Source organism: Mesoplodon bidens (genome assembly GCF_964165515.1).
Source record: "Mesoplodon bidens genome assembly, chromosome: 5".
In the NCBI taxonomy this organism is placed as follows: domain Eukaryota; kingdom Metazoa; phylum Chordata; class Mammalia; order Artiodactyla; family Ziphiidae; genus Mesoplodon; species Mesoplodon bidens.
In genome coordinates this window covers 128977855-129005710 of record NC_138161.1, presented here as the reverse complement: position 1 = coordinate 129005710, position 27856 = coordinate 128977855, and the positions used below count along the sequence as shown (strand labels likewise).

Genomic DNA, 27856 nt, shown 5'->3' with positions numbered 1-27856 from the left:
TGACTTGGAGGCATGACTGAAGAAATTTCTCCTGGACTTTTGAATTATTAATCTTGGCTGCATGATATGCAAATCAGACTGCACTAACTATGGCCAGCAGCACAGCGCTGGGTCAGAAGCTGTGTCAAGTGGCTGGTAAAGAATTTCTGTCAAGGGATCACAGCCTTCTGACACAATGGTAAGCTCTAATGCAACTCATGTTGTCAGGTATATAAAGTAATGCTAGACCTTCCATTAGTTAAGGGTTTCTTTTAAAAGTGGCCTGTGAACAATTAAGGTTTTAAGTAATGTTTAAATGAACTGTCTGAACTGTCATTTGTAAGTACATGTAGAACTGCAAAAGAAAGGAAGTCATAGTTGTTTCCTCATTTATTTTTTCCCAAATTTTGTCTTGTTTTAATTGCCAAATACTAAATGTATTTTATTATTATTTTAATAAAATAATTTATTTTATTAATTTTATTTTATTAATAAACACTAAATTTATTATACTAAATTTAACACTAAATTTATTTTATTTTATTGCCAAATACTAAATTTATTTTATTAAGTACTAAATTTATTTTATAATTTATTTTATAAATTTTATTAAATTTATTTTATTTACTAATGTCTTGGTAACTGATATTTCAACAAAAAGAGTAATTGGATTTACTTAAATATATATAACTACTTATAGAATGTAATTTAAAGTTTCTAAATCAGATGAAAGAATCTAGTCTATAATATTTGCATGTTCAGAAAATAATGTGTTAAGAGGAAATTTTAAGGCATTCCAGAAATGAAATTTAGCATTTATGTTTGTAAAACTTACATTATTCAAGAATATATATAGTTCACCAAGGACAAAAAGAAAATTGCAGAAACTATTGCTATTGCACCTTTCAGAACTTTTAATAATTGGTGAAGTACTTTTAAAGAACTTCATAAACACACAAGTTGATACCATACTATCACTTTTTAATATCTTGATTTCTGGTGTAATTTTTGGAATATATAAAAATATATTAAAAATGAAGTCATCAATATTAAATGATTGTATATTTTCAGTGTAAATATTTTCATTCAGTTTATCAATGAAAAATTAATTTGTTTATAAATTACTCATGTTGCTATATAAACTTGTCTTGTAGTTAAGAATTAAAACTTTATAAATGTTCTTTGTTTAATTGTGATGATTATAAGAAAAAGCAGTTGAAAAGCTAACAGACTATCAAACATATTTTTAAATTTAAGTTTTAAAAATGTTCATTTTTAAAAGGCTGAATACAACTAAAGTGAAAGAAACATTATTCCCAAATTAAAAATGATAACTGCTGATCTGCTTATGTAAGAAAATTGAATGTTATTTATAGTTTAATACCTCTAACAGGTTTGGATATATTTTTTATAAGTATAATTAAAGATTTCACTTTAATTGCCAATATCTAAAGGAAAAACTGTTAAAAATAATTAAACCAAATCAGCTATAACCTATTTATTATGATTTATATTTCCTAAAACTTAAAAATATAACCACTACAAAGCAGGAGAGAAATATTAATTTTTCATGAGAGAAGTTTCTCTTCAATAGGAATTTTGCTTAAAGGACTAGCTTACTTCATCAATTTGTAGAATTGTGATGGCCACACTAAAAACACATGCAGCTACAAATATCATCCAATTTGAAATCTAAAAACTGTGGGTCCTGGTGAGGTTAAATTGGTTTGCAAATATTAGACAACCTTACCTTTATAAAACCACAAATTACTAATACTGGACTTAGAAAAATTATTTTAAGAATGAAATAAATGTATCAAAAAAGCACATTATAAAACATCATAAAGAGTATAATATCATTTTTGTAAAGATAAATTCAAGTATATATCAAAGTGTAGGAGGGTATCCAAATATTAGGAATGGTTGGTTATAGAAATTTTTGATTTTTTTTTTTTTTTTTTTGCCTATCTGCCTTTTCTGAGTGAGTGTTACATAATAACAGGTGTTTTTAAAAGTTATTCTTTAAAAAAAGAATGAAGCAACCACTCTAAGCAGAACAATGGTTAGTCATTCACTTCCCTTATTCTAGTGGTATTCTTTATCCCTGCTACCTCCCTTAATCTCTTAATCCCAGTGGATGACTCAAAAGCAGAAGAATTCTCTGTGGCATCAATATGGCCCCTACCTGCCCGAGTGGTAGCTATTGGTAATCTGGCTTCTAGTTATACAAGTCTTCATGGATGTATTTTTCTTCCATGGCAGACAAAACTTTATGCTACACATAAGCTACTGACATAAGTCAGTACCTTTAAGAACTAACTAGGCAGAAAGATAAGAATTATGACTAGAAAAGGAGGAAATACAAAAATAAAACAAATAAGTTTCTTGTCATAATGAGACTTCCTATTGTCTTAATATTCATTTGAGTGTGTGCATCAGAGTTTTGAGTATTCCCAGAATAGAGTTGCCTAGAACTGAGCCTTGAGAAACTCCAATATTTGCAACGTGGGCAAAGAAGGATTAGACCATAAAAGAGTCTACAAAGAGAGGAAGGAGGACAAGGAGATTGCCATGTCATAGAAGGCAAGGAAGGGAGAACTTCCAGAAATTGTGGAATGGGAAGTTGCTGGGAATAGAGTAAAAAATAATATTGAAAAATTACCATGAGCTAGAAACTAAAGCCTATTATTATTTTTTAAAAGACCATTGACCTTCGGCTGTATTCCTAAGAATTTTTAATTTTTAATATTATACATGCTGATCTGCAGAAAAAAAAATAGGAAGTCCAGATAAACCAAAAGGAGAAAGGACACAATAAAAATTATCTGGAATCTCTTTACTAGGGATAAAAGTATTAATACTTTGGTACATGACCTAAGCTTTCTAAGGTTTATTAATTTCAGATGTAAATTTCTAATTTTTTTGTTAATTTTAATTTAAAAAACTGATCTTAGAAGATATATATATATCAAATTTTACCTTCTACAACAATATGTCTAAATCACAGCTATCACTACTCCAGTTGCCAGTTTTGAATATTTGTCATACTATATGCAGCATCATCTTTTATAGGGAAATAGAGCAAGGAGCTTAATTTGGTGGACTTACTACTTATCTGACCTTGGAGGAAATATTTATAAACATGTTTTGTAAACAGTCAAGTGTTTATATTCCTCTTTCCACTGAGCAAGAACTTACAGACCATCTACTTACCTGGTAGTCACTGTACCAGGTGTAAAAGGTAAACTGTGAGTAAGATAAAGTTGTGAGAAATGCTAAGAGCAAGATAAGTACACAATGCGGTGGGGAGGGGGTGCTAATTAGACTAGGGAGTCAGAGATCCTATCTTGGAAACCCACACTTAAACTGAGGTCTGAAAGAATTGTAGATGTAAGACAGAGTATGTGATGGAGCAAGGATCATAGGGGGAAAATGTCAGAGAAAAATTCAATGAACTGAACATTAGGAAAGTTGTCTGTGCATTCAAAGAGCAGGAAGAAAGATGAGAAAGGAGGAGAATAATACCAGGTGAGGCTGGAGTGGAGTCCAGGAGCCAAACCATGCAGGCCTTGAAGTCTCATTAAAAATTTTGGACTTTATTCCTTAGACAGTAAAGAATTATTGAAACGTTTTGGTTGAGTAGAGTAATATGATTGGAATTTTGATTATAGATTTTTTTTAAGATTGTTTAGCTATCATGTTGAAGGTAGATTAAAAGGGGGTCAGAGAAGATGTGAGGAGACCATGGAAGGATATGGTATAGTCCAAGATGATAGTAGCCTGGATTAGAATGGTGATGAAGGAGATGGAGCAATAGTGGTGAATTTGAGAAATATCCAGACATTATAGTCAATGAGACATAGATAGTTTAGTTGTTATTGGAGGTGAGCAACAGATGACTTCAAGGATGTTGCTCGGATGTCTGAGGTGACCACCTGGGTAAATTCACTGAGTTAGGTGGAGGTACAGCAAGACTGAGAAGGAAGTTGGAGAGCTTATATAGGATTTCTGGAGGTAGAGGTACCTCTGAGAGATCAGTCCGTGGTAATAAGTATAAACCACTAGAGCTTATAAGACAGGTCCGTGCTGGGATAAACGTTGAGAGGTTGATATGTGGATGGTCATTAAAGATAGAAAGTGGATGAGATCATCCGGGCAGAGCCTAGATAAAGAAAGAGTTCAATACTGATCCTTGAGGAACTTAACGTTTAATGCTTAACACAAAAAGGCTTAGATCACAAAAGAGCCTGCAAAGAACAACCAGGGAGAAAGGAGGAAAACTAGGAGACTGTCAAGTCAGAGAAGGCAAAGGAAGAGAGTGCTTCCAGAAGTTATGGTATGAAAAACAGGTGAGAAGTCAAGTAAGAAGATGACTGAAAAATGAGCTTTAGATGGAGCAACAGGGAGGCTATTTTGGTGGAATGATGGATCAGGAGCCAAATTGGAGTATGTTGAAAAGGGAACAGGGTGTCAGGATGTCAAAACAATTAGGGAAAGACAGCTATTTTTGTTGCTCAAGGTATGACAAGGAGAGAAACATGTGAAACCAGGGAGAGTTGTTGATGTCTTATCTATGCCTTGTTTATTTTATTTTTTCTTTTTTAAACTTAACTTTTATATTGGAGTATAGCTGATTTACAATGTTGTGTTAGTTTCAGGTGTATAGCAAAGTGGTTCAGATATACATATACAGATATCCATTCTTTTTCAGATTCTTTTCCCATATAGGTTATTAGAGAATATTGAGTAGAATTCCCTGTGCTATACAGTAGGTCCTTGTTGGTTATCTATTTTATATATAGTAGTGTGTATATGTTCATCCCAAACTCCTAATTTATCCCTCCCCCCCCACCTTTCCCCTTTGGTAATCATTAATGTATTTTTGAAGCCTGTGAGTCTGTTTCTGTTTTGTAAATAAGTTCATTTGTGTCAAATTTTGATTCCACATATAAGTGATATATGATATTTGTCTTTCTCTGTCTGGCTTACTTCACTTAGTATGATAAAGATGCATTCTTATTAACTATTAAACTATTAACTTATTAAAGTCCACATTAGAGATATACATTAGAGATCACTCTTTGTGTTGTACATTCTCTGGGTTTGGATGATGCATAATGACAAGTATCCACCATTCCAGCATCATACAAAATAGTTTCACTGCCCTAAAAATCCTGTCTGCTCCACCTAATCATCCTTCCCTCCCTCCCCCCAAACCCCTGGTAACCCCTGATCATTTTATTATCCTTATAGTTTTGCGTTTTTCAGAATGTCATAGAGTTGGAATCACAGAATGTAGCCTTTTCAGATTGGCTTCTTTCTCATGGTAGTATGCATTTAAGGTTCCTTCACATCTTTTCATGGCTTGCTAGCTCATTTCTTTTCAGCACTGAATGATATTCCATTGTCTGGATGAACCACCGTTTATTTATCCATTCACTTGCCAAGGGACATCTTGATTGCCTCCAAGTTTTGGCATTTGGGAATAAACCTTCCATAAACATTTGTGTGTGTATTTTTTGTGGGCCTAAGTTTTCAAATCCTTTAGGTAAACACCAGGGAACGTGATTGCTGGATGTTACGGCAAGAGTATGTTTAGTTTTGTATGAAACTGCCAAACTATCCCTGAAAGTGACGGCACCATTTTGCATCCCCACCAGCAAAGAATAAGAGCTCCTGTCGTTGCCCCATATCCTCACAGATATTTGGTGGTTAGTGTTTTGGATTTTAGCTACTCTAACAGGTGTGCAGTAGTTTCTCACTGTTGTTTTAATTTGCAACTCCCTAAGAACATATGATGTGGAGCATATTTGCATATGCTTATCTTCCATCTGTATCTCTTTTTTGGTGAGGTGTCTGATCAGATCTTTCGTCCATTTTAAAAATTGGGGTGTTTTTTCTTATTGCTGCGTGTTAAGAGGTCTTTGTATATCTTAGATACCCATCCTTTATCGGTTATGCACTTTGCAAATATCTTCTCCCAGTCTGTGGCTTGTCTTTTCATTCTCTTAATCAAATATACATTTTGAGTAGTGATACCATGTAGGGAGTAAGTTCATAGGTTTCAAAGTGGCTACATTTAGGTGATGAAGAAGTTTTCCCTAATTCTCAGTATGGCTCGTTTGGATCAGAAACCTTTATATTTGGGTGTTTGGGTGTGCTTGCTAAAAACTGCGTCTTACTTTGTGCCTGTGAGCCCTCGTGCTGACCAGGAGGGCCGTGCTGGCTGAGGACTGTATTCCTGGCAATATGCAGGCTCATTTCTAGAAATTCCTTGTGGCCACCACATGGCCTCTGACTGAGGTCTCTCCCCACTAATCCATTCTGCTACCAGCTGCCAGACTAATCTTAAAATACCGCTTTCATCACCACCTAGTGGTTCCCTGTTGCCTGTCTCAGCAAGTCTAAACAATTGGCTTCACTTCTTATGGTCTTTTTATTTATTTATATACTTATTTATTTATTAACATCTTTATTGGAGTATAATTGCTTTACAATGGTGTGTTAGTTTCTGCTTTATAACAACAAGAATAAGCTGTACATATACATATATCCCCATAAACCCTCCCTCTTGCGTCTCCCTCCCACCCTCCCTATCCCACCCCAGGTGGTCACAAAGCACTGAGCTGATCTCCCTGTGCCATGCAGCTGCTTCCCACTAGCTATCTATTTTACATTTGGTAGTGTATATATGTCCATGCCACTCTTTCACTTCGTCCCAGCTTACCCTTCCCCCTCCCCCTCCCCATGTCCTCAAGTCCATTCTCTGTGTCTGCGTCTTTATTCCTGTCCTGCCCCTAGGTTGTTCAGAACCTTTTTTTTTTTTTTTTTTTTAGATACCATATATATGTATTAGCATATGGTATTTGTTTTTCTCTTTCTGACTTACTTCATGCTGTATGAGACTCTCTAGGTCCATCCACCTCACTACAAATAACTCAATTTCATTTCATTCTATGGGAGAGTAATATTCCATTGTATATATGTGTCACATCTTCTTTATCCATTTATCTGTCAATGGACACTCAGGTTGCTTCCATGTCTTGGCTATTGTAAATAGAGCTGCAATGAACATTGTGGTACATGACTCTTTTTGAATTATGGTTTTCTCAGTGTATATACCCAGTAGTGGGAGTGCTGGGTCATATGGCAGTTCTATTTTTACTTTTTCAAGGAACCTCCATACTGTTCTCCATAGTGGCTGTATCAATTTACCTTCCCACCAACAATGCAAAAGGGTTCACTTTTCTCCACACCCTCTCCAGCACTTATTGTTGATAGGGTTTTTAATGATGCCCATTCTGACTCGTGTGAGGTGATACCTCATTGTAGTTTTGATTTGCATTTCTCTAATGATTAGTGATGTTGAGCATTCTTTCATGGGTTTGTTGGCAATCTGTATATCTTCTTTGGAGAAATGTCTATTTAGGTCTTCTGCCCATTTTTGGATTGGGTTGTTTGTTTCTTTGATATTGAGCTGCATGAGCTGCTTGTAAATTTTGGAGATTAATCCTTTGTCAGTTGTTTCATTTGCAAATATTTTCTCCCATTCTAAGGGTTTTCTTTTTGTCTTGTTCATGGTTCCCTTTGCTGTGCAAAAGTTTTTAAGTTTCATTAGGTCCCATTTATTTATTTTTGTTTTATTTCCATTTCTCTAGGAGGTGGGTCAAAAAGGATCTTGCTGTGATTTATGTCATAGAGTGTTCTGCCTATGTTTTACTCTAAGAGTTTTATAGTGTCTGGCTTTACATTTAGGTCTTTAATCTATTTTGAGTTTATTTTTATGTATGGTGTTAGGGAGTGTTGTAATTTCATTCTTTTACATATAGCTGTCCAGTTTCCCCAGCACCACTTATTGAAGAGGCTGTCTTTTCTCCACTGTATATTCTCACCTCCTATCAAAAATAAGGTGACCATATGTGCATGGGTTTATCTCTGGGCTTTCTATCCTGTTCCATTGATCTATATTTCTGTTTTTGTGCCAGTACTGTACTGTCTTAATTACTGTAGCTTTGTAGTATAGTCTGAAGTCAGGGAGCCTGATTCCTCCAGCTCCATTTTTCTTTCTCAAGATTGGTTTGGCTATTCGGGGCCTTTTGTGTTTCCATACAAATTGTGAAATTTTTTGCTCTAGTTCTGTGAAAAATGGCATTGGAAGTTTGATAGGGATTGCACTGAATGCGTAGATTGCTTTGGGTAGTATAGGCATTTTCACAGTGTTGATTCTTCCAATCCAGGAACATGGTATATCTCTCCATCTGTTTGTATCATTTTTAATTTCTTTCATCAGTTTCTCATAGTTTTCTGCATAGAGGTCTTTTGTCTCCTTAGGTAAACATTCCTAGGTATTTTATTCTTTTTGTTGCAATGGTAGATGGGAGTCTTTCCTTAATTTCTCTTTCAGATTTTTCATCATTAGTGTATAGGAATGCAAGAGATTTCTCTGCATTAATTTTGTATCCTGCTACTCTACCAAATTCATTGATTAGCTCTAGGAGTTTTCTGGTAGCATCTCTAGGATTCTCTATGTATAGTATCATGTCATCTGCAAACAGTGACAGCTTTACTTCTTTTCTGATTTGGATTCATTTTATTTCAGTTTCTTCTCTGATTGATATGGCTAAAAGTTCCAAAACTATATTGAATAATAGTGGTGAGAGTGGGCAACCTTGTCTTGTTCCTGATCTTAGTGGAAATGGTGTCAGTTCTTCCCACTGAGAATGATGTTGGCTGTGGCTTTGTCATATATGCCCTTTATTATTTTGAGGTAAGTTCCCTCTATGCCTACTTTCTGGAGGGTTTTTATCATAAATGGTGTTGAATTTTGTTGAAAGCTTTTTCTGCATCTATTGAGATGATCATATGGTTTTTCTCCTTCAATTTATTAATATGGTTATCACATTGATTGATTTGCCTATATTGAAGAATCCTTGCATTCGTGGGGTAAACCCCACTTGATCATGGTGTATGATCCTTTTAATGTGCTGTTGGATTCTGTTTGCTAGTATTTGGTTGAGGATTTTTGCATCTATGTTCATCAGTGATATTGGCCTGTAGTTTTCTCTCTTTGTGACATCTTTGTCTGGTTTTGGTATCAGGGTGATGATGGTCTCGTAGAATGAGTTTGGGAGTGTTCCTCCCTCTACTATATTTTGGAAGAGTTTGAGAAGGATAGGTGTTAGCTCTTCTCTAAATGTTTGATAGAATTTGCTTGTGAAGCCACCTGGTCCTGGGCTTTTTTTTGTTGGAAGATTTTTAGTCACAGTCACAATTTCAGGGCTTGTGATTGGTCTGTTTATATTTTCTATTTCTTTCTGCTTCAGTCTCAGATGGTTGTGCTTTTCTAAGAATTTGTCCATGTCTTCCAGGTCGTCAATTGTATTGACATATAGTTGCTTGTAGTAATCTCTCATGATCCTTTGTATTTCTGCAGTGTCAGTTTTTACTTCTCCTTTTCATTTCTTATTTTATTGATTTGAGTCTTCTCCCTTTTTTTCTTGATGAGTCTGGCTAAAGGTTTATCAATTTTGTTTATCTTCTCAAAGAACCAGCTTTTAGTTTTATTAATCATTGCTATTTTTTCCTTCATTTCTTTTTCATTTATTTCTGATGTGATCTTTATGATTTCTTTCCTTCTGTTAACTTTGGGGTTTTTTTGTTCTTCTTTCTCTAATTGCTTTAGGTGTAAAGTTAGGTTGTTTATTTGAGATGTTTCTGGTTTCTTGAGGTGGGATTGTACTGCTATAAACTTCCCTCTTAGAACTTCTTTTGCTGCATCCCATAGGTTTCAGGTTGTCCTGTTTTCACTGTCATTTGTTTCTAGGTATTTTTTGATTTCTCCAGTGATCTCTTGGTTGTTAAGTAGTGTACTGTTTACCCTCCATGTATTTGTATGTTGTACAGATTTTTTCCTGTAATTGAAATCTAGTCTCATAGCGTTGTGGTCGGAAAAGATACTTGATATGATTTCAATTTTCTTAAATTTACCAAGGCTTGATTTGTGACCCAAGATATGATCTATCCTGGAAAATGGTCCATGAACACTTGAGAAGAAAGTGTATTCTGTCGTTTCAGATGGAATGTTCTATAAATATCAATTAACTCCACCTCGTTTAATATATCATTTAAAGCTTGTGTTTCCATATTTCTTTTCACTTTGGATGATCTGTCCATTGGTGAAAGTGGAGTGTTAAAGTCGCCTACTATGATTGTGTTACTGTCGATTTCCCCTTTTATGGCTGTTAGCATTTGCCTTATGTATTGAGGTGCTCTGATTGAGTGCATAAATATTTACAATTGTTATATCTTCTTCTTGGATTGATTCCTTGATCATTACATAGTGTCCTTCTCTGTCTCTTGTAATAGTTTTTATTTTAAAGTCTATTTATCCTGATATGAGAATTGCTACTCCAGCTTTCTTTTGATGTCCATTTGCATGGAATATCTTTTAAAAGCCTTTCACTTTCAGTCTGTATGTGTCCCTAGGTCTGAAGTGGGTCTCTTTTAGACAGCATATATATGGGTCTAGGTTTTGTATCAATTCAGCCAGTCTATGTCTTTTGGTTGTAGAACTTAATCCATTTACATTTAGGTAATTATCGATATGTATGTTCCAATTACCATTTTCTGAATTGTTTTGGGTTTGTTATTGCAGGTCTTTTCCTTCTCTTGTGTTTCCTGCCTAGAGAAGTTCCTTTAGCATTTGTTGTGACGCTGGTTTGGTGGTGCTGAATTCTCTAAGCTTTTACTTGTCTGTAAAGCTTTTAATTTCTCCATCAAGTCTGTATGAGATCCTTGCTGGGTAGAGTAATCTTGGTTGTAGGTTTTTCCATCTCATCACTTTAAATGTGTCCTGCCACTCCCTTCTGGCTTGCAGAGTTTCTGCTGAAAGATCAGCTGTTAACCTTATGGGGCTTCCCTTGTATGTTACCTGTTGTTTTTCCCTTGCTGCTTTTAATATTTTTTCTTTGTATTTAACTTTTGATAGCTTGATTAATATGTGTCTTGGAGTGTTTCTCCTTGGATTTATCCTGTATGAGACTCTCTGTGCTTCCTGGACTTATTTCCTTTCCCATACTAGGGAAGTTTTCAACTATAATCTCTTCAAATATTTTCTCAGTCCCTTTCTTTTTCTCCTCTTCTTCTGGGACCCCTATAATTTGAATGTTGGTGCATTTAATGTTGTTCCAGAGGTCTCTGAGAGTGTCCTCAATTCTTGTCATTCTTTTTTCTTTATTCTGCTCTGTGGTAGTTATTCCCACTATTTTATCTTCCAGGTCACTTATCCGTTCTTCTGCCTCAGTTTTTCTCCTATTGGTTCCTTCTAGAGAATTTTTTATTTCATTTTTTGTGTTGTCCATTGTTGTTTGTTTGCTCTTTAGTTCTTCTAAGTCCTTGTTAAATGTTTCTTGTATTTTCTCCATTCTATTTCCAAGATTTTAGATAATCTTTTCTATCATTACTCTGAATTCTGTTTCAGGTAGACTGCCTATTTCCTCTTCCTTTGTTTGGTCTGGTCGGTTTTTACCTTGCTCCTTCATCTGCTGTGTGTTTCTCTGTCTTCTCATTTTGCTTAATTTACTGCATTTGGGGTCTCCTTTTTGCAGGGTGCAAGTTCATAGTTCCCATTGTTTTTGGTGCCTGCCCCCAGTGGCTAAGTTTGGTTCAGTGGGTTGTGTAGGCTTCCTGGTGGAAGGGACTGGTGCCTGTGTTTTGGTAGGTGGGGCTGGACCTTTTCTTTCTGGTGGGCAGGACCACATCCTGTGGTGTGTTTTGGGGTGTCTGTGACCTTATTATGATTTTAGACAGCCTCTCTGCTAATGGGTGGTGTTGTGTTCCTGTCTTGCTAATTGTTTGGCATAGGGTGTCCAGCCCTGTAGCTTGCTGGTTGTTGAGTTGAGCTGGGTCTCAGCATTGAAATGGAGATCTGTGGGAGAGCCTTTGCCGTTTGATATTATGTGGAGCCAGGAGGTGTCTGGTGGACCAATGTCTCAGCTCTCCCACCTCAGAGGCACATTCGTCACAACTGGCCGGAGCACCAAGACCCTGTCCTCCACATGGCTCAGAAGTAAAGAGAGAACAAAATAAAGAAAGAAAAATAAAATAAAATAAAGTTATTAAAATAAAAAATAATTATTAAAAATTAAAAAGTTAAAAAGTAATAAAAAAAAGAAAGATAGATATAAGAGAGCACCAAACCAAAAAACAAATCCAGCAATGATAACAAGTGCTAAAAACTATACTAAAAAAACAAAAAAAATCCCCCCCAAACAGACAGACAGAACCCTAGGACAAATGGTAAAAGCAAAGCTATACAGACAAAATCACACAAAGAACCATAAAATACACACTCACAAAAAGAGAAAAAGGAAAAAAAATATATATGTTTGCTCCCAAATTCCACCACCTCAATTTGGGATGATTCGTTGTCTATTCAGGCATTCCACAGATGCAGGGTACATCAAGTTGATTGTGGACATTTAATCCGCTACTCCTGCTGCTCCTGAGAGAGATTTCCCTTTCTCTTCTTTGCTCCCACAGCTCCCAGGGTTCAGCTTTAGATTTGGTCCCGCCTCTGCATGTAGGTCGCCGGAGGGCGTCTGTTCTTCGCTCAGACAGGACGGGGTTAAAGGAGCAGCTGCTTCGGGGGCTCTGGCTCACTCAGGCCGGGGGGAGGGAGGGGTACAGATGTGGGGCGAGCCTGCGGCGGCAGAGGCCGGCGTGACTTTGCAGCAGCCTGAGGCGTGCCGTGCGTTCTCCCGGGGAAGTTGTCCCTGGATCACGGGACCCTGGCAGTGGCGCGCTGCACAGGCTCCCCAGAGGGGAGGTGTGGACCTGTGCTCGGACACAGGGTTCCTGGTGGCGGCAGCAGCAGCCTTAACATCTCATGCCTGTCTCTGGGGTCCGCGCTGATAGCTGCCGCTCGCACCTTTCTCTGGAACTTGTTTATGTGGTGCTGTGAATCCCCTTTCCTCGCTCACCCCAAAACAATGGTCTCTTGCCTCTTCGGCAGCTCCAGACCTTTTCCCGGACTCCCTCCCGGCTAGCCGTGGTGCACTGGCCCCCTTCAGGCTGTGTTCACGCCGCCAACCCCAGTCCTCTCCCTGCGCTCAGACCAAAGCCCGAGCCTCAGCTCCCAGTCCCCGCCCGCCCCGGCGGGTGAGCAGACAAGCCTCTCGGGCTGGTGAGTGCTGGTCGGCACCGATCCTCTGTGCGGGAATCTCTCCGCTTTTCCCTCCGTACCCCTGTCGCTGTGCTCTCCTCCGTGGCTCCGAAGCTTCCCCCCTCCGCCACCCGCAGTCTCCGCCCGTGAAGGGCCTTCCTAGTGTGTGGAAACCTTTCCTCCTTCACAGCTCCCTCCCACTGGTGCAGGTCCCGTCCCTATTCTTTTGTTTGTTTGTTTGTTTGTTTGTTTTTTTGTGTTTTTATTTTGCGGTACGCGGGCCTCTCACTGTTGTGGCCTCTCCCATTGCGGAGCACAGGCTCTGGACGCGCAGGCTCAGCAGCCATGGCTCACGGGCCCAGTGGGATCCTCCCGGACCGGGGCACGAACCCATGTTCCCTGCATCAGCAGGCGGACTCTCAACTACTGCGCCACCAGGGAAGCCCCCGTCCCTATTCTTTTGTCTCTGTTTTTTCTGTTTTCTTTTGCCCTACCCAGGTACGTGGGGAGTTTCTTGCCTTTTGGGAGGTCTGAGGTCTTCTGCCAGCATTCGGTAGGTGTTCTGTAGGAGATGTATTTCTGATATATTTATGGGGAGGAAGGTGATCACCACGTCTTACTCTTCCACCATCTTGAAGGTCTCCTATGTCTTGTTTTTAAGACTGACAAGATGAGAGTGTCTAAATGCTGATCAAAAGGATGCAGTTGAGGTGGAGAAGCTGAAGAGACAGTAAAGAGACAAGATGGATAACGTGTAGGAATCTTGAGAATTTGGGAATGAGTTGGATCTGGAGCAAGCCCAGAGGAATAGATATTGTCTGTTGTCACAGGAAGGAAGGAGGAGAGGACAGTAACGGAGGAAGGAACCAGAGAGTGGACACCCAGTGGACGGGCTCTGTCTCAGGGATTTGTAGGCAAAACTCATCCATGATGAGGACAGAGGTTTAAACAAATTGGAAAGGTATGACAATGAAAAATGTAATAAGTCGCAGGCAATGTGAGAGAGCAGTAGAATCACATAACCTCAAACACAGAGTGAAACCAATTTGCTTGGTTCTTCAGCATCGTTCAATGTGTCTGCTGCCTGACGAAGTTCCAATCTAGCTTCTTCTAGTGTTGGACTTTGTGGCAGGTTGCCATGGGAAGCCTTGAGGAGAGGCGCAGAGGAATTCAGGATGTTTTTTTTTTTTTTTTTTTTTAAGTTTATTTATTTATTTTTTAAATTAGTTTCTGCTTTATAACAAAGTGAATCAGTCATACATATACATCTGTTCCCACATCCCTTCCCTCATGCATCTCCCTCCCTCCCACCCTCCCCATCCCACCCCTCCAGGCGGTCACAAAGCACCGAGCTGATCTCCCTGTGCTCTGCGGCTGCTTCCCACCATCTATCTACCTTACGTTTGGTAGTGTATACACGTCCATGCCTCTCTTTCGCCTTGTCACAGCCCACCCTTCCCCCTCCCCATATCCTCAAGTCCATTCTCAAGTAGGTCTGCGTCTTCATTCCCGTTTTGCCCCTAGGTTCTTCATGACATTTTTTTTTTTAAATTCCGTATATATGTGTTAGCATACGGTATTTGTCTTTCTCTTTCTGACTAACTTCACTCTGTATGACAGACTCTAGGTCTATCCACCTCATTACAAATAGCTCAGTTTCGTTTCTTTTTATGGCTGAGTAATATTCCATTGTATATATGTGCCACATCTTCTTTATCCATTCATCCGATGATGGACACTTAGGTTGTTTCCAGCTCCGGGCTATTGTGAATAGAGCTGCAATGAACATTTTGGTACATGTCTCTTTTGGAATTATGGTTTTCTCAGGGTATATGCCCAGTAGTGGGATTGCTGGGTCATATGGTAGTTCTATTTGTAGTTTTTTAAGGAACCTCCATACCGTTCTCCATAGTGGCTGTACCAATTCACATTCCCACCAGCAGTGCAAGAGTGTTCCCTTTTCTCCACACCCTCTCCAGCATTTATTGTTTCTAGATTTCTCTTTTTTTTTTTTAATTAGTTTCTGCTTTATAACAAAGTGAATCAGTCATACATATACATCTGTTCCCACATCCCTTCCCTCATGCATCTCCCTCCCTCCCACCCTCCCCATCCCACCCCTCCAGGCGGTCACAAAGCACCGAGCTGATCTCCCTGTGCTCTGCGGCTGCTTCCCACTATCTATCTACCTTACGTTTGGTAGTGTATATATGTCCATGCCTCTCTTTCGCTTTGTCACAGCTTACCCTTCCCCCTCCCCATATCCTCAAGTCCATTCTCAAGTAGGTCTGTGTCTTTATTCTCGTTTTGCCCCTAGGTTCTTCATGACATTTTTTTTTTAAATTCCGTATATATGTGTTAGCATACGGTATTTGTCTTTCTCTTTCTGACTAACTTCACTCTGTATGACAGACTCTAGGTCTATCCACCTCATTACAAATAGCTCAGTTTCGTTTCTTTTTATGGCTGAGTAATATTCCATTGTATATATGTGCCACATCTTCTTTATCCATTCATCCGATGATGGACACTTAGGTTGTTTCCAGCTCCGGGCTATTGTGAATAGAGCTGCAATGAACATTTTGGTACATGTCTCTTTTGGAATTATGGTTTTCTCAGGGTATATGCCCAGTAGTGGGATTGCTGGGTCATATGGTAGTTCTATTTGTAGTTTTTTAAGGAACCTCCATACCGTTCTCCATAGTGGCTGTACCAATTCACATTCCCACCAGCAGTGCAAGAGTGTTCCCTTTTCTCCACACCCTCTCCAGCATTTATTGTTTCTAGATTCCTTGATGATGGCCATTCTGACTGGTGTGAGATGATATCTCATTGTAGTTTTGATTTGCATTTCTCTAATGATTAATGATGTTGAGCATTCTTTCATGTGTTTGTTGGCAGTCTGTATATCTTCTTTGGAGAAATGCCTATTTAAGTCTTCTGCCCATTTTTGGATTGGGTTGTCTGTTTTTTTGCTATTGAGCTGCATGAGCTGTTTATAAATTTTGGAGATTAATCCTTTGTCAGTTGCTTCATTTGCAAATATTTTCTCCCATTCTGAGGGTTGTCTTTTGGTCTTCTTTATGGTTTCCTTTGCTGTGCAAAAGCTTTGAAGTTTCATTAGGTCCCATTTGTTTATCTTTGTTTTTATTTCCATTTCTCTAGGAGGTGGGTCCAAAAGGATCTTGCTGTGATTTATGTCATAGAGTGTTCTACCTATGTTTTCCTCTAAGAGTTTGATAGTTTCTGGCCTTACATTTAAGTCTTTAATCCATTTTGAGCTTATTTTTGTGTATGGTGCTAGGGAATGATCTAATCTCAAACTTTTACATGTCCCTGTCCAGTTTTCCCAGCACCACTTATTGAAGAGGCTGTCCTTTCTCCACTGTACATTCCTGCCTCCTTTATCAAAGATAAGTTGGCCATATGTGCGTGGGTTTATCTCTGGGCTTTCTATCCTGATCCACTGATCTATCTTTCTGTTTTTATGCCAGTACCAGACTGTCTTAATTACTGTAGCTTTGTAGTATAGTCTGAAGTCAGGGAGCCTGATTCCTCCAGCTCCGTTTTTCGTTCTCAAGATTGCTTTAGCTATTCGGGGCCTTTTGTTTTTCCAAACAAATTTTGAAATTTTTTCTTCTAGTTCTGTGAAAAATGCCATTGGTAGTTTGATAGGGATTGCATTGAATCTGTAGATTGCTTTCGGTAGTAGAGTCATTTTCACAATATTGATTCTTCCAATCCAGGAGCATGGTATATCTCTCCATCTATTTGTATCATCTTTAATTTCTTTCATCAGTGTCTTATAGTTTTCTGCATACAGGTCTTTTGTCTCCTTAGGTAGGTTTATTCCTAGATATTTTATTCTTTTTGTTGCGATGGTAAATGGGAGTGTTTTCTTGATTTCATTTTCAGATTTTTCATCATTAGTGTACAGGAATGCCAGAGATTTCTGTACATTAATTTTATATCCTGCTACTTTACCAAATTCATTGATTAGCTCTAGTAGTTTTTCGGTAGCATCTTTAGGATTCTCTATGTATAGTATCATGTCATCTGCAAACAGTGACAGCTTTACTTCTTCTTTTCCAATTTGGATTCCTTTTATTTCCTTTTCTTCTCTGATTGCTGTGGCTAAAACTTCCAAAACTATGTTGAATAAGAGTGGTGAGAGTGGGCAGCCTTGTCTTGTTCCTGATCTTAGTTGAAATGGTTTCAGTTTTTCACCATTGAGGACAATGTTGGCTGTGGGTTTGTCATATATGGCCTTTATTATTTTGAGGAAAGATCCCTCTATACCTACTTTCTGCAGGGTTTTTATCATAAATGGGTGTTGAATTTTGTCGAAAGCTTTCTCTGCATCTATTGAGATGATCATATGGTTTTTCTCCTTCAACTTGTTAATATGGTGTATTACATTGATTGATTTGCGTATATTGAAGAATCCTTGCATTCCTGGGATAAACCCCACTTGATCATGGTGTATGATCCTTTTAATGTGCTCTTGGATTCTGTTTGCTAGTATTTTGTTGAGGATTTTTGCATCTATGTTCATCAGTGATATTAGCCTGTAGTTTTCTTTCTTTGTGACATCCTTGCCTGGTTTTGGTATCAAGGTGATGTCGGCCTCGTAGAATGAGTTTGGGAGTGTTCCTCCCTCTGCTATATTTTGGAAGAATTTGAGAAGGATAGGTGTTAGCTCTTCTCTAAATGTTTGATAGAATTCACCTGTGAAGCCATCTGGTCCTGGGCTTTTGTTTGATGGAAGATTTTTAATCACAGTTTCAATTTCAGTGCTTGTGATTGGTCTATTCATATTTTCTATTTCTTCCTGAGTCAGTCTTGGCAGGTTGTGCATTTCTAAGAATGTGTCCATTTCTTCCAGGTTGTCCATTTTATTGGAATAGAGTTGCTTATAGTAATCTCTCATAATCTTTTGTATTTCTGCAGTGTCAGTTGTTACTTCTCCTTTTTCATTTCTAATTCTATTGATTTGAGTCTTCTCCCTTTTTTTCTTGATGAGTCTGGCTAATGGTTTGTCAATTTTGTTTATCTTCTCAAAGAACCAGCTTTTAGTTTGGTTGATCTTTGCTATCGTTTCCTTCATTTCCTTTTCATTTATTTCTGATCTGATCTTTATGATTTCTTTCCTTCTGCTAGCTTTGGGGTTTTTTTGTTCTTCTTTCTCTAATTGCTTTAGGTGCAGGGTCAGGTTGTTTACTCGAAATGCTTCCTGTTTCTTAAGGTGGGATTGTATTGCTATAAACTTCCCCCTTAGAACTGCTTTTGCTGCGTCCCATAGGTTTTGGGTCGTCGTGTCTCCATTGTCATTTGTTTCTAGGTATTTTTAAATTTCCTCTTTGATTTCTTCAGTGATCACTTCGTTATTGAGTAGTGTATTGTTTAGCCTCCATGTGTTTGTATTTTTTACAGATCTTTTCCTGTAATTGATGTCTAGTCTCATAGCATTGTGGTCGGAGAAGATACTTGATACAATTTCAATTTTCTTAAAATTACCGAGGCTTGATTTGTGACCCAAGATATGATCTATCCTGGAGAATGTTCCATGAGCACTTGAGAAAAATATGTATTCTGTTGTTTTTGGATGGAATGTCCTATAAATATCAACTAAGTCCATCTCGTTTAATGTATCATTTAAAGCTTGTGTTTCCTTATTTATTTTCATTTTGGATGATCTGTCCATTGGTGAAAGTGGGGTGTTAAAGTCCCCTACTATGATTGTGTTACTGTCGATTTCCCCTTTTATGGCTGTTAGTATTTGCCTTATGTATTGAGGTGCTCCTATGTTGGGTGCATAAATATTTACAATTGTTATATCTTCTTCTTGGATCGATCCCTTTATCGTTATGTAGTGTCCTTCCTTGTCTCTTCTAATAGTCTTTATTTTAAAGTCTATTTTGTCTGATATAAGAATTGCTACTCCAGCTTTCTTTTGATTTCCATTTGCATGGAATATCTTTTTCCATCCCTTTACTTTCAATCTGTATGTGTCTCTAGGTCTGAAGTGGGTCTCTTGTAGACAGCATATATATGGGTCTTATTTTTGTATCCATTCAGCCACTCTGTGTCTTTTGGTGGGAGCATTTAGTCCATTTACATTTAAGGTAATTATTGATATGTATGTTCCTATTCCCATTTCCTTAATTGCTTTGGGTTCGTTATTGTAGGTATATTCCTTCTGTTGTGTTTCTTGCCTAGAGAAGTTCCTTTAGCATTTGTTGTAAAGCTGGTTTGGTGGTGCTGAACTCTCTCAGCTTTTGCTTGTCTGTAAAGGTTTTAATTTCTCCATCAAATCTGAATGAGATCCTTGCTGGGTAGAGTAATCTTGGTTGCAGGTTTCTCTCCTTCATCACTTTAATTATGTCCTGCCACTCCCTTCTGGCTTGTAGGGTTTCTGCTGAGAGATCAGCTGTTAACCTTATGGGGATTCCCTTGTGTGTTATTTGTTGTTTTTGCCTTGCTGCTTTTAATATGATTTCTTTGTGTTTAATTTTTGACAGTTTGATTAATATGTGTCTTGGTGTATTTCTCCTTGGATTTATTCTGTATGGGACTCTCTGTGCCTCCTGGACTTGATTAACTATTTCCTTTCCCAAATTAGGGAAGTTTTCAACTATAATCTCTTCAAATATTTTCTCAGTCCCTTTCTTTTTCTCTTCTTCTTCTGGAACCCCTATAATTCGAATGTTGGTGCGTTTAATGTTGTCCCAGAGATCTCTGAGACTCTCCTCTGTTCTTTTCATTCTTTTTTCTTTATTTTGCTCTGCATCAGTTATTTCCACTATTTTATCTTCCACCTCACTTATCCGTTCTTCTGCCTCAGTTATTCTGCTATTGATCCCATCTAGAGTATTTTTCATTTCATTTATTGTGTTTTTAATCGATGCTTGATTCATCTTTAGTTCTTCTAGGTCCTTGTTAACTGTTTCTTGCATGTTGTCTATTCTATTTCCAAGATTATGGATCATGGAAATAGAATCTTGGATCAGCTTTACTATCATTATTCTGAATTCTTTTTCAGGTAGACTGCCTATTACCTCTTCATTTGTTAGGTCTGGTAGGTGTTTATCTTGCTCCTTCACCTGCTGTGTGTTTTTCTGCCTTCTCGTTTTGCTTATGTTACTGTGTTTGGGGTCTCCTTTTTGCCGGCTGCAGATTCGTAGTTCCCGTTGTTTTTGGTGTCTGACCCCAGTGGCTAAGGTTGTTTCAGTAGGTTGTGTAGGCTTCCTGGTGGGGGGGACTAATTCCTGTGCTCTGGTGGTTGAGGCTCGATCTTGTCTTTCTGGTGGACAGGTCCACGTCTGGTGGTGTGTTTTGGGGTGCCTATGGCCTTATTATGTTTTTAGGTAGCCTCTCTGCTAATGGGTGGGGTTGTGTTCCTGCCTTGCTAGTTGCTTGGCATAGGGTGACCTGCACTGTAGCTTGCTGGTCGTTGACTGAAGCTGGGTGCTGGTGTTGGGATGGAGATCTCTGGGAGATTTTCGCTGCTTGATATTATGTGGAGCTGGGAGGTCTCTTGTGGACCCGTGTCCTGAAGTTGGCTCTCCCACTTCAGAGGCACAGCACTGGCTCCTGGCTGCAGCACCAAGAGCCTTTCATCCACCCGGCTCAGAGTAACAGGGAGAAAAAGTAGAAAGAAAGAATTAGTAGAAGAAAGAAAGAGAGAGGGAAAGAAAGGAAGAAGGGAAGAAAGGAAGGAAGGAAGGAAGGAAGAAAGAAAGAAAGGAGGGAGGGAGGAAGGATGGAAAGAAAGAAGGAAAGAAAGGAGGGAGGGAGGGAGGAAGGAAAGGAAGAAAGACAGGAGGGAGGGACGAAGGAAAGAAAAAGAAAGTGGAAAGAAGAAGGGTGGGAGGGAGGAAAGAAAAAGAAAGAAGGAAAGGAGGAGCGGAGGGAGGGAGGGAGGAAGGGAGAGTAGGAAAAAAAGAAAGAGCAGGTAAAGTAAAATAGAATAAAGTATGAAATATAGTAGCGTTATTAAAATTAGAAAGTAATTATTGAAAAAAACAAAAAAAAAAACCGGACCGATAGAACCCTGAGACATATGGTGGAAGCAAAGCTATACAGAGAGAATCTTACACAGAAGATTACACATACACATTCACAAAAAGAGAGCAGGGGGAAAAATCAAAAATCTTGCTCTCCAAGTCCACCTCCTCAATTTGGGATAATTCGTTGTAAAAAGAGGAAAAGGGCGAGAAGTCTGAAATCTTGCTCTCTAAGTCCACCTCCTTAATTTGGAATAATTCGTTGTAAAAAGAGGAAAAGGGGGGAAAGTCTTAAATCTTGTCCTCAAAGTCCACTTCCTCAATTTGGGATGATTCGCTGTCCATTCATGCACTCCACAGACGCAGGGCACATCAAGTGGACCGTGGAGCTTTAATCCGCTGCCTCCGAGGCTGCACAGAGAGATTTCCCTGCCTCTGCTCTCACAGCTCCCGGGTCTCAGCCTTGGACCTGGCCCCGCCTCTGCGCGTAGGTCGCCGGAGGGCGTCCGTTCTTCGCTCAGACAGGACGGGTTTAAAGGAGCCGCTGATTCGGGGGCTCTGGCTCACTCAGGCAGAGGGGAGGGAGGGGCGCGCAGTGTGGGGCGGGCCTGTGGCGGCAGAGGCCGGCGTGACGTTGCAGCAGCCCGTGGCGCTCCGTGCGCTTTCCCGGGAAAGCCGTCCCCGGGTCTCGGGGACCCCGGCAGTGGCGGGGTGCACAGGCCCCCCGGAAGGCGGGGCGGACAGTGACCCGCGCTCGCACACAGGCCCCGCGGCGGCGGGCGGCGGGCCGCGGCGGCGGGCGGCGGCCCACGCCCGTCTCCGAGGTCCGTGCCTTACCCGCGGCTCGTGCCTGTCTCCGGCGCTTCCCCAAGCAGCCCTCTTAATGCCCTCTCCTCGCGCACCAGGAAACAAAAGGGAAAAAAGTCTCTTGCCTCTTCAGCAGCTCCAGACCCTTTCCCCGGACTCCCTCCGGGCTAGCCGTGGTGCACTAACCCCTTCAGGCTCTCTTCCTGCCGCCAGCCCCAGTCCTCTCCCTGCGCTCCGACTGAAAGCCGATACCCGAGCCTCAGCTCCCAGCCCCGCCCGCCACGGCGGCCGAGCAGACAAGCCTCTCGGGCTGGTGTGTGCCTGAGGGCACCGGTCCTCTGTGCCAGAATCTCTCCGCTTTGCCCTCCGCACCCCTGTTGCTGTGCTCTCCTCCGCTACTCCGAAGCTTTCCCCCTCCGCCACCTGCAGTCTCCGCCCGCGAAGGGGCTTGTAGTGTGTAGAAACCTTCCCCCCTTCACGGCTCCCTCCCACTGGTGCAGGTCCCGTCCCTATCCTATTGTCTCTGTTTATTCTTTTTTTCTTTCTTTTGCCCTACCCAGGTATGTGGGGAGCTTCTTGCCTTTTGGGGGGTCTGAGGTCTTCTGTCAGCGTTCAGTAGGTGTTCTGTAGGAGTTGTTCCACGTGTAGATGAATTTCTGATGTATCTGTGGGGAGGAAGGTGATCTCCGCGTCTTACTCTTCCGCCATCTTCCTCCGGGGTCCTGAAGCATGTCCTTGCCTCCTATCACACTGGAATCCCATCAAGCCTTCAGGCTTCCTACCAGCTTACAGGATGGAATCTGCTGGCGTCTCCCCGCTTTTCCCCTCCATTAATGGCAGGGTCCCAATGTGTACTTGCGACCCATGCTTTTCTCAAACCAGTGCTTCTCCCGTTTAGCGCGCGCCAACCCCCCTCGCGGGCTCCTTGCAAAAGCAGGATGTTTTAAAGTAAGTGATTAAAAATAACATCAAAAGATTGCATTTATCATATCTACAATTCCATGAATTATTTTTGTAAATAAAACACTCTCAAAGTAGCAGCGATCTTGGGAACTCCCTAGCAGTCCAGTGGTTAGGACTGTAGGACTTGGTGCTTTTACCTCAGGGGAGCTCGGATCAATCCCTGGTTGAGGAAGTAAGATTCCAGAAGCCTCGTGGCACAGCCAAAAAAAAAAAAAAAAGTAGCAGTGATCTTCAACTGAAATAAAACACTTGAATTTGACAAAAATCAATAAAAGTTCTCCAGATGCCTTCATTACAGAAAATTCTGCTCAATGTTTGCATGTTTCCCAGAAGAGGCGGTTCAGATGCATTTGTTCTTATTTTGCTCTATTTACCAAAATACTATACTAAGAGAATCATTTGATTGCAACTAACACTCCAAGGCCTATTTGATAGGAAATTCTTAGAAAATTTTATTTTCAACCTTGCTTTTTTCTTACTAGAAATAAGTAGGATTTAATATTTCATAATGGCAATCCAGTACATTTTTAAGAAATTCAATTCTTTAAATAGTCTATCCAACCACAAATAATCTTGCCTCTTTAAAGAGAGAAAGTGGCAGGTGAGTAAGACTTTTGAAGTTTGAATGAATCAGATTGCTTATTTTCATGGCCCCTATTCAGAAGGGGCTATGATTGTGGTCTATTACTAAATGTATGACCTTTCAAGACTCAGTGACTTTGTGTATAAAGTGAAAGTAATAACAATCCCCAGTCCCTTATGTCACTGTATTAAATGAGATAATCCTTGGAAAGTGGTGAGCACAGTGTCTAGTACACTATAAGCTTTCAGTAAATAGTGGCCACTGGTATTATTATTACTAATATTTTCAGCTTCATATTTTAAATTTTTAAAATCATGTTTTAACACTGGAGTTGTACAGATTCTATTAAATGTTTTGTTTTGGGGTTTTTTTTTTGCGGTACACGGGCCTCTCACTGCTGCGGCCCCTCCCGTTGCGGAGCACAGGCTCGGGACGCGCAGGCCCAGTGGCCATGGCTCACGGCCCAGCCGCTCCGCGGCATGTGGGATCTTCCCGGACCGGGGCACGAACCCGCGTCCCCTGCATCGGCAGGCGGACTCCCAACCACTGCGCCACCAGGGAAGCCCTCTATTAAATGTTAAGAAAACTATTTTAAGCACTATATTTGTTGCTAGGTCTGCTATAACAAAATGTTTTGGACTGGGTGGCTTCAACAACAGAAACTTATTTTCTCACAGTTCTAGAGGCTAGAAATCCGAGATCAAGGTGTCAGCAGGTTTGGTTCCTCTTGAGGCCTCTCTCTTTGGTTTGCAGATGGCTGTCTTCTGACTATGTGCTCACATGGCCTTTCCTCTATGTGCATGCATCCCTGCCGTCTCTTTCTCATCATATATGGACACAAATATATATGATCTCATGTAACCTTAATTACTTCTTTTAAGGTCCAGCTCCAAATAGGGTTAAATTCTGAGGTACTGGGCTTTGGGACCTCACCATATGAATTTGTGGGGAGCACAATCCATCCCATAACAAGCATGCTGAAGTATGTAGTGAAAGATCACTGTGTGTGGTGCAATAGGCTGAAGGTCAAATTCTGGCTCTGGCATTTGGTGACCTGTGATTAGTAATTTAATTCTTCAACCCAGGTTGTTCTCATGTCTAGTAGGATGGAAGTGGGATTGAGTCAAATGGATTCTTCTGAAAATTAGAGATAATATTTGTGATGTGCTGGGCATATAACATGTCAATAAATATGTTGTCTCATTGCAAAAATTTTAAAAAACAGGTGTTGTGGGGCTTCCCTGGTGGCGCAGTGGTTGAGAGTCCGCCTGCCGATGCAGGGGACACAGGTTCGTGCCCCAGTCCGGGAGGATCCCACGTGCCACGGAGTGGCTGGGCCCGTGAGCCATGGCCGCTGAGCCTGCGTGTCCGGAGCCTGTGCCCTGCAATGGGAGAGGCCACAGCAGTGAGTGGCCTGTGTACCGCAAAAAACAAACAAACAAACAAACAAAAACTGGTGTCGTGTTTTATAAACTTAAAACAACAAGCATAATCCTTTGTCAATATGAAAACATAATCAAAGCTATTAAAATTGCAAGACTAGAGTTATAAGAATCCCTGTTTCCTCTTCTAGGTTATGGTTCAATTAAATTTAACTCAGAGGATTTGTTGAACAACTGTGATATGCTAGGGACCACAGTCAATCCTGAAGACACACATTGAATTTGACTCCTCACTTACTTCACTGCACTTTCTCTTGGCCTCCTTCTGTTTGTCAAGTCCTCTATGCATGTTTCCACGTCTGGGCCTTTGCATGTGCTTTTCTTTATGTTTGATACTCCTTATCATTACATGATATGCACTTATTTGATTATTTCCTGATTTTTCCCAAGAGAGTATAAATTATTTGAGATGAGGAGCTTTGTTTTACTCATGGCTGTTATCCCGTGTCTAGCACATAGTTCAAAGGAACTCAATAAATATTTGTTGAAATAATATATTAGTGATATATATGTACATGATTATGTTTGTATACATACGCACTCCTTACTAATGTAACCAACTCTCTGCAGTTCAACTTTTAAGTGTTATTGGATGATGATGTTGATGATGATGCTGATGATGATGGTGATGATATTCTGCAATTTTATCTTCAGTCGTAGTCTAGTGATTCCTCCTTATATTTTCTCTCTCTCTTCTTTAGGCATGGAATGCAACTTGTGAAAACTGGCAGGCAGTGGAGGCTGCTCTGGAAAAGTACTACCTTTCCATTTTTTACGGGTTTGAGTTTATTGTGGGAATCCTTGGGAATACTGCTGTTGTTTTTGGCTACCTCTTCTGCCTGAAGAACTGGAACAGCAGTAACATCTATCTCTTTAATCTCTCTATCTCTGACTTGGCTTTTTTGTGTACCCTCCCCATGCTGATGAGAAACTATGCCCAGGGAAAATGGACATATGGGGATGTGCTCTGCATAAGCAACCGATATGTACTTCATGCTAACCTCTACACCAGCATTCTTTTCCTCACTTTCATCAGCATCGATCGATACCTGCTCATGAAGTATCCGTTCCGGGAACACTTCCTGCAAAAGAAAAAGTTTGCTGTTTTAATCTCTTTGGCCATTTGGGGTTTAGTAACCTTAGAGCTCCTGCCCATACTTCCTTTTATAGCTTCTGAAGGCACCAACTGTACTGATTATGCAAGTTCTGGAGACCCCAATAACGTCTTCATTTACAGCATGTGTCTAACCTTCTTGGGGTTCCTCATTCCTCTTTTTGTGATGTGCTTCTTTTATTTCAAGATTGGTGTCTTCCTAAAGCACAGGAGCAGGCAGCTCTCTACTGCTTTGCCCCTTGAGAAGCCTCTCACCTTAGTCATCATGGCAGTTGTGATCTTCTCCGTGCTTTTTACTCCCTATCACATCATGCGAAACGTGAGGATTGCTTCACGCTGGGGGATCTGGAAGCAGACGCCATGCACTAAGGCCACCATCAACTCCTTGTACATTGTGACTCGGCCGCTGGCCTTTCTGAACAGTGTCATCAACCCTGTCTTCTATTTCTTTATGGGAGATCACTTCAGGGAGATGCTGATGAATAAGCTGAGCTACCTCTTCACGTCCCTTACCTCCTTCAGAAGATGAGCTCACGGACTAACATTTTCATTCAGGGAAAACTGAGGTGCTTGTATAACAGACTGTTTTACACAAGCAGCTGTAGGCCAGTTAGAGTTTGATTTAACTCACAGACGTAAATCAGAGAGGGTCACAGATTTGACCCTGTTTTATAGGCATGTTGGACCCAGGGTGTGTGAAAAGGAGAGGATGGGAAGTATTTATTTGTTTCTTGACCTAAGCACAGAAAGGAGTTGGACTAGCACTGTCTAATGTTTGAGCACATAAGTCCAAAATTCTAGGTGTTATAAGACCTTCTCAATCAGTGTAAAAGGAACAGAAGATAGATAAAGCAGCAAGTTATCTGTGTTTAATCACTGGTCAGATTGTTAAAAAAACAATTTTGTTGGCACCATTCTGTATGTTATTCATACAATCCTATAACTGTGTGAGAACCAAATAATAGAAGATTGGTCATATGCTATTAAATATTGTTGCTAGAAGTGCTCTTGAGCATATTTAGAGTAAACAGTAAAAACAATGAGCAGAAAGCAATATAATGAGTTCAAGGATGCCTATATTTCTTTATATTGATCATGAATTGGGGTCAAGTTGTAATTTTAAGCCCTTTTTATTGTATGGTTTTTAGTGAAAAGAATCCTATAAAATAGAAAGAGATGGTTTAATAAAGAGAGCAATATGAGATGGTTTAATAAAGAGAGAGACATATTTGAGCTTGGATCTCAGGAGACTTGGGTATAAATGATTTTATGAGAATGCGAGAGAGAGATACCAAGGATAACTGCAAAAATTCCAAAGTCATAGAACAAAGCACCTACCAGGAAACCGAAAACAAAAGTGAGTGCACTGTTTTTATAATGAGTGTGCCATCTGGCATCTTATGATCACAATTTGATTGTCAGTGCATGGAAATATATTAAGTTCATTAGCCTTCCTGATCTTGATTAAGTAGTAAACTTTAAAATACATTAATATCATAAAACCAGCAAGTAAGAGGAAATGAAATGGTAAGACCAAAATTTGTTGGGTTATTTTCCCTTTCAGAGGGGAAAAAAAATCACAGTTTTTCCACCTCCCCACACACATTTTTTTTTTTTTGTAAGCAATGGGATCATTTAGAAGGACAACTTTATCTTGAGAAAGTGACTCACATCTTCAATGAGACATTTTCATAGAACTTTACCTAAGACCATTGGAGGGAATGTTCTAAACAAAATGCACTATATGAACTTGCAGAATATATGGAACATTTATGTATATATCAATATAGATTATCTCAG

At 39.8% G+C, this 27856-nt stretch overlaps 1 protein-coding gene across 1 annotated transcript; it reads left to right on the top strand.

Moving 5' to 3' along the window:
• Positions 1–61: 61 nt before the first annotated feature.
• SUCNR1 (succinate receptor 1) lies at positions 62–26585 on the top strand (the record flags this gene model as incomplete). The annotated part of the gene is given in 3 exon segments (XM_081235208.1): positions 62–136; positions 140–178; positions 25644–26585. Coding segments are annotated over 3 exon segments (1056 nt in total).
• Positions 26586–27856: the final 1271 nt, after the last annotated feature.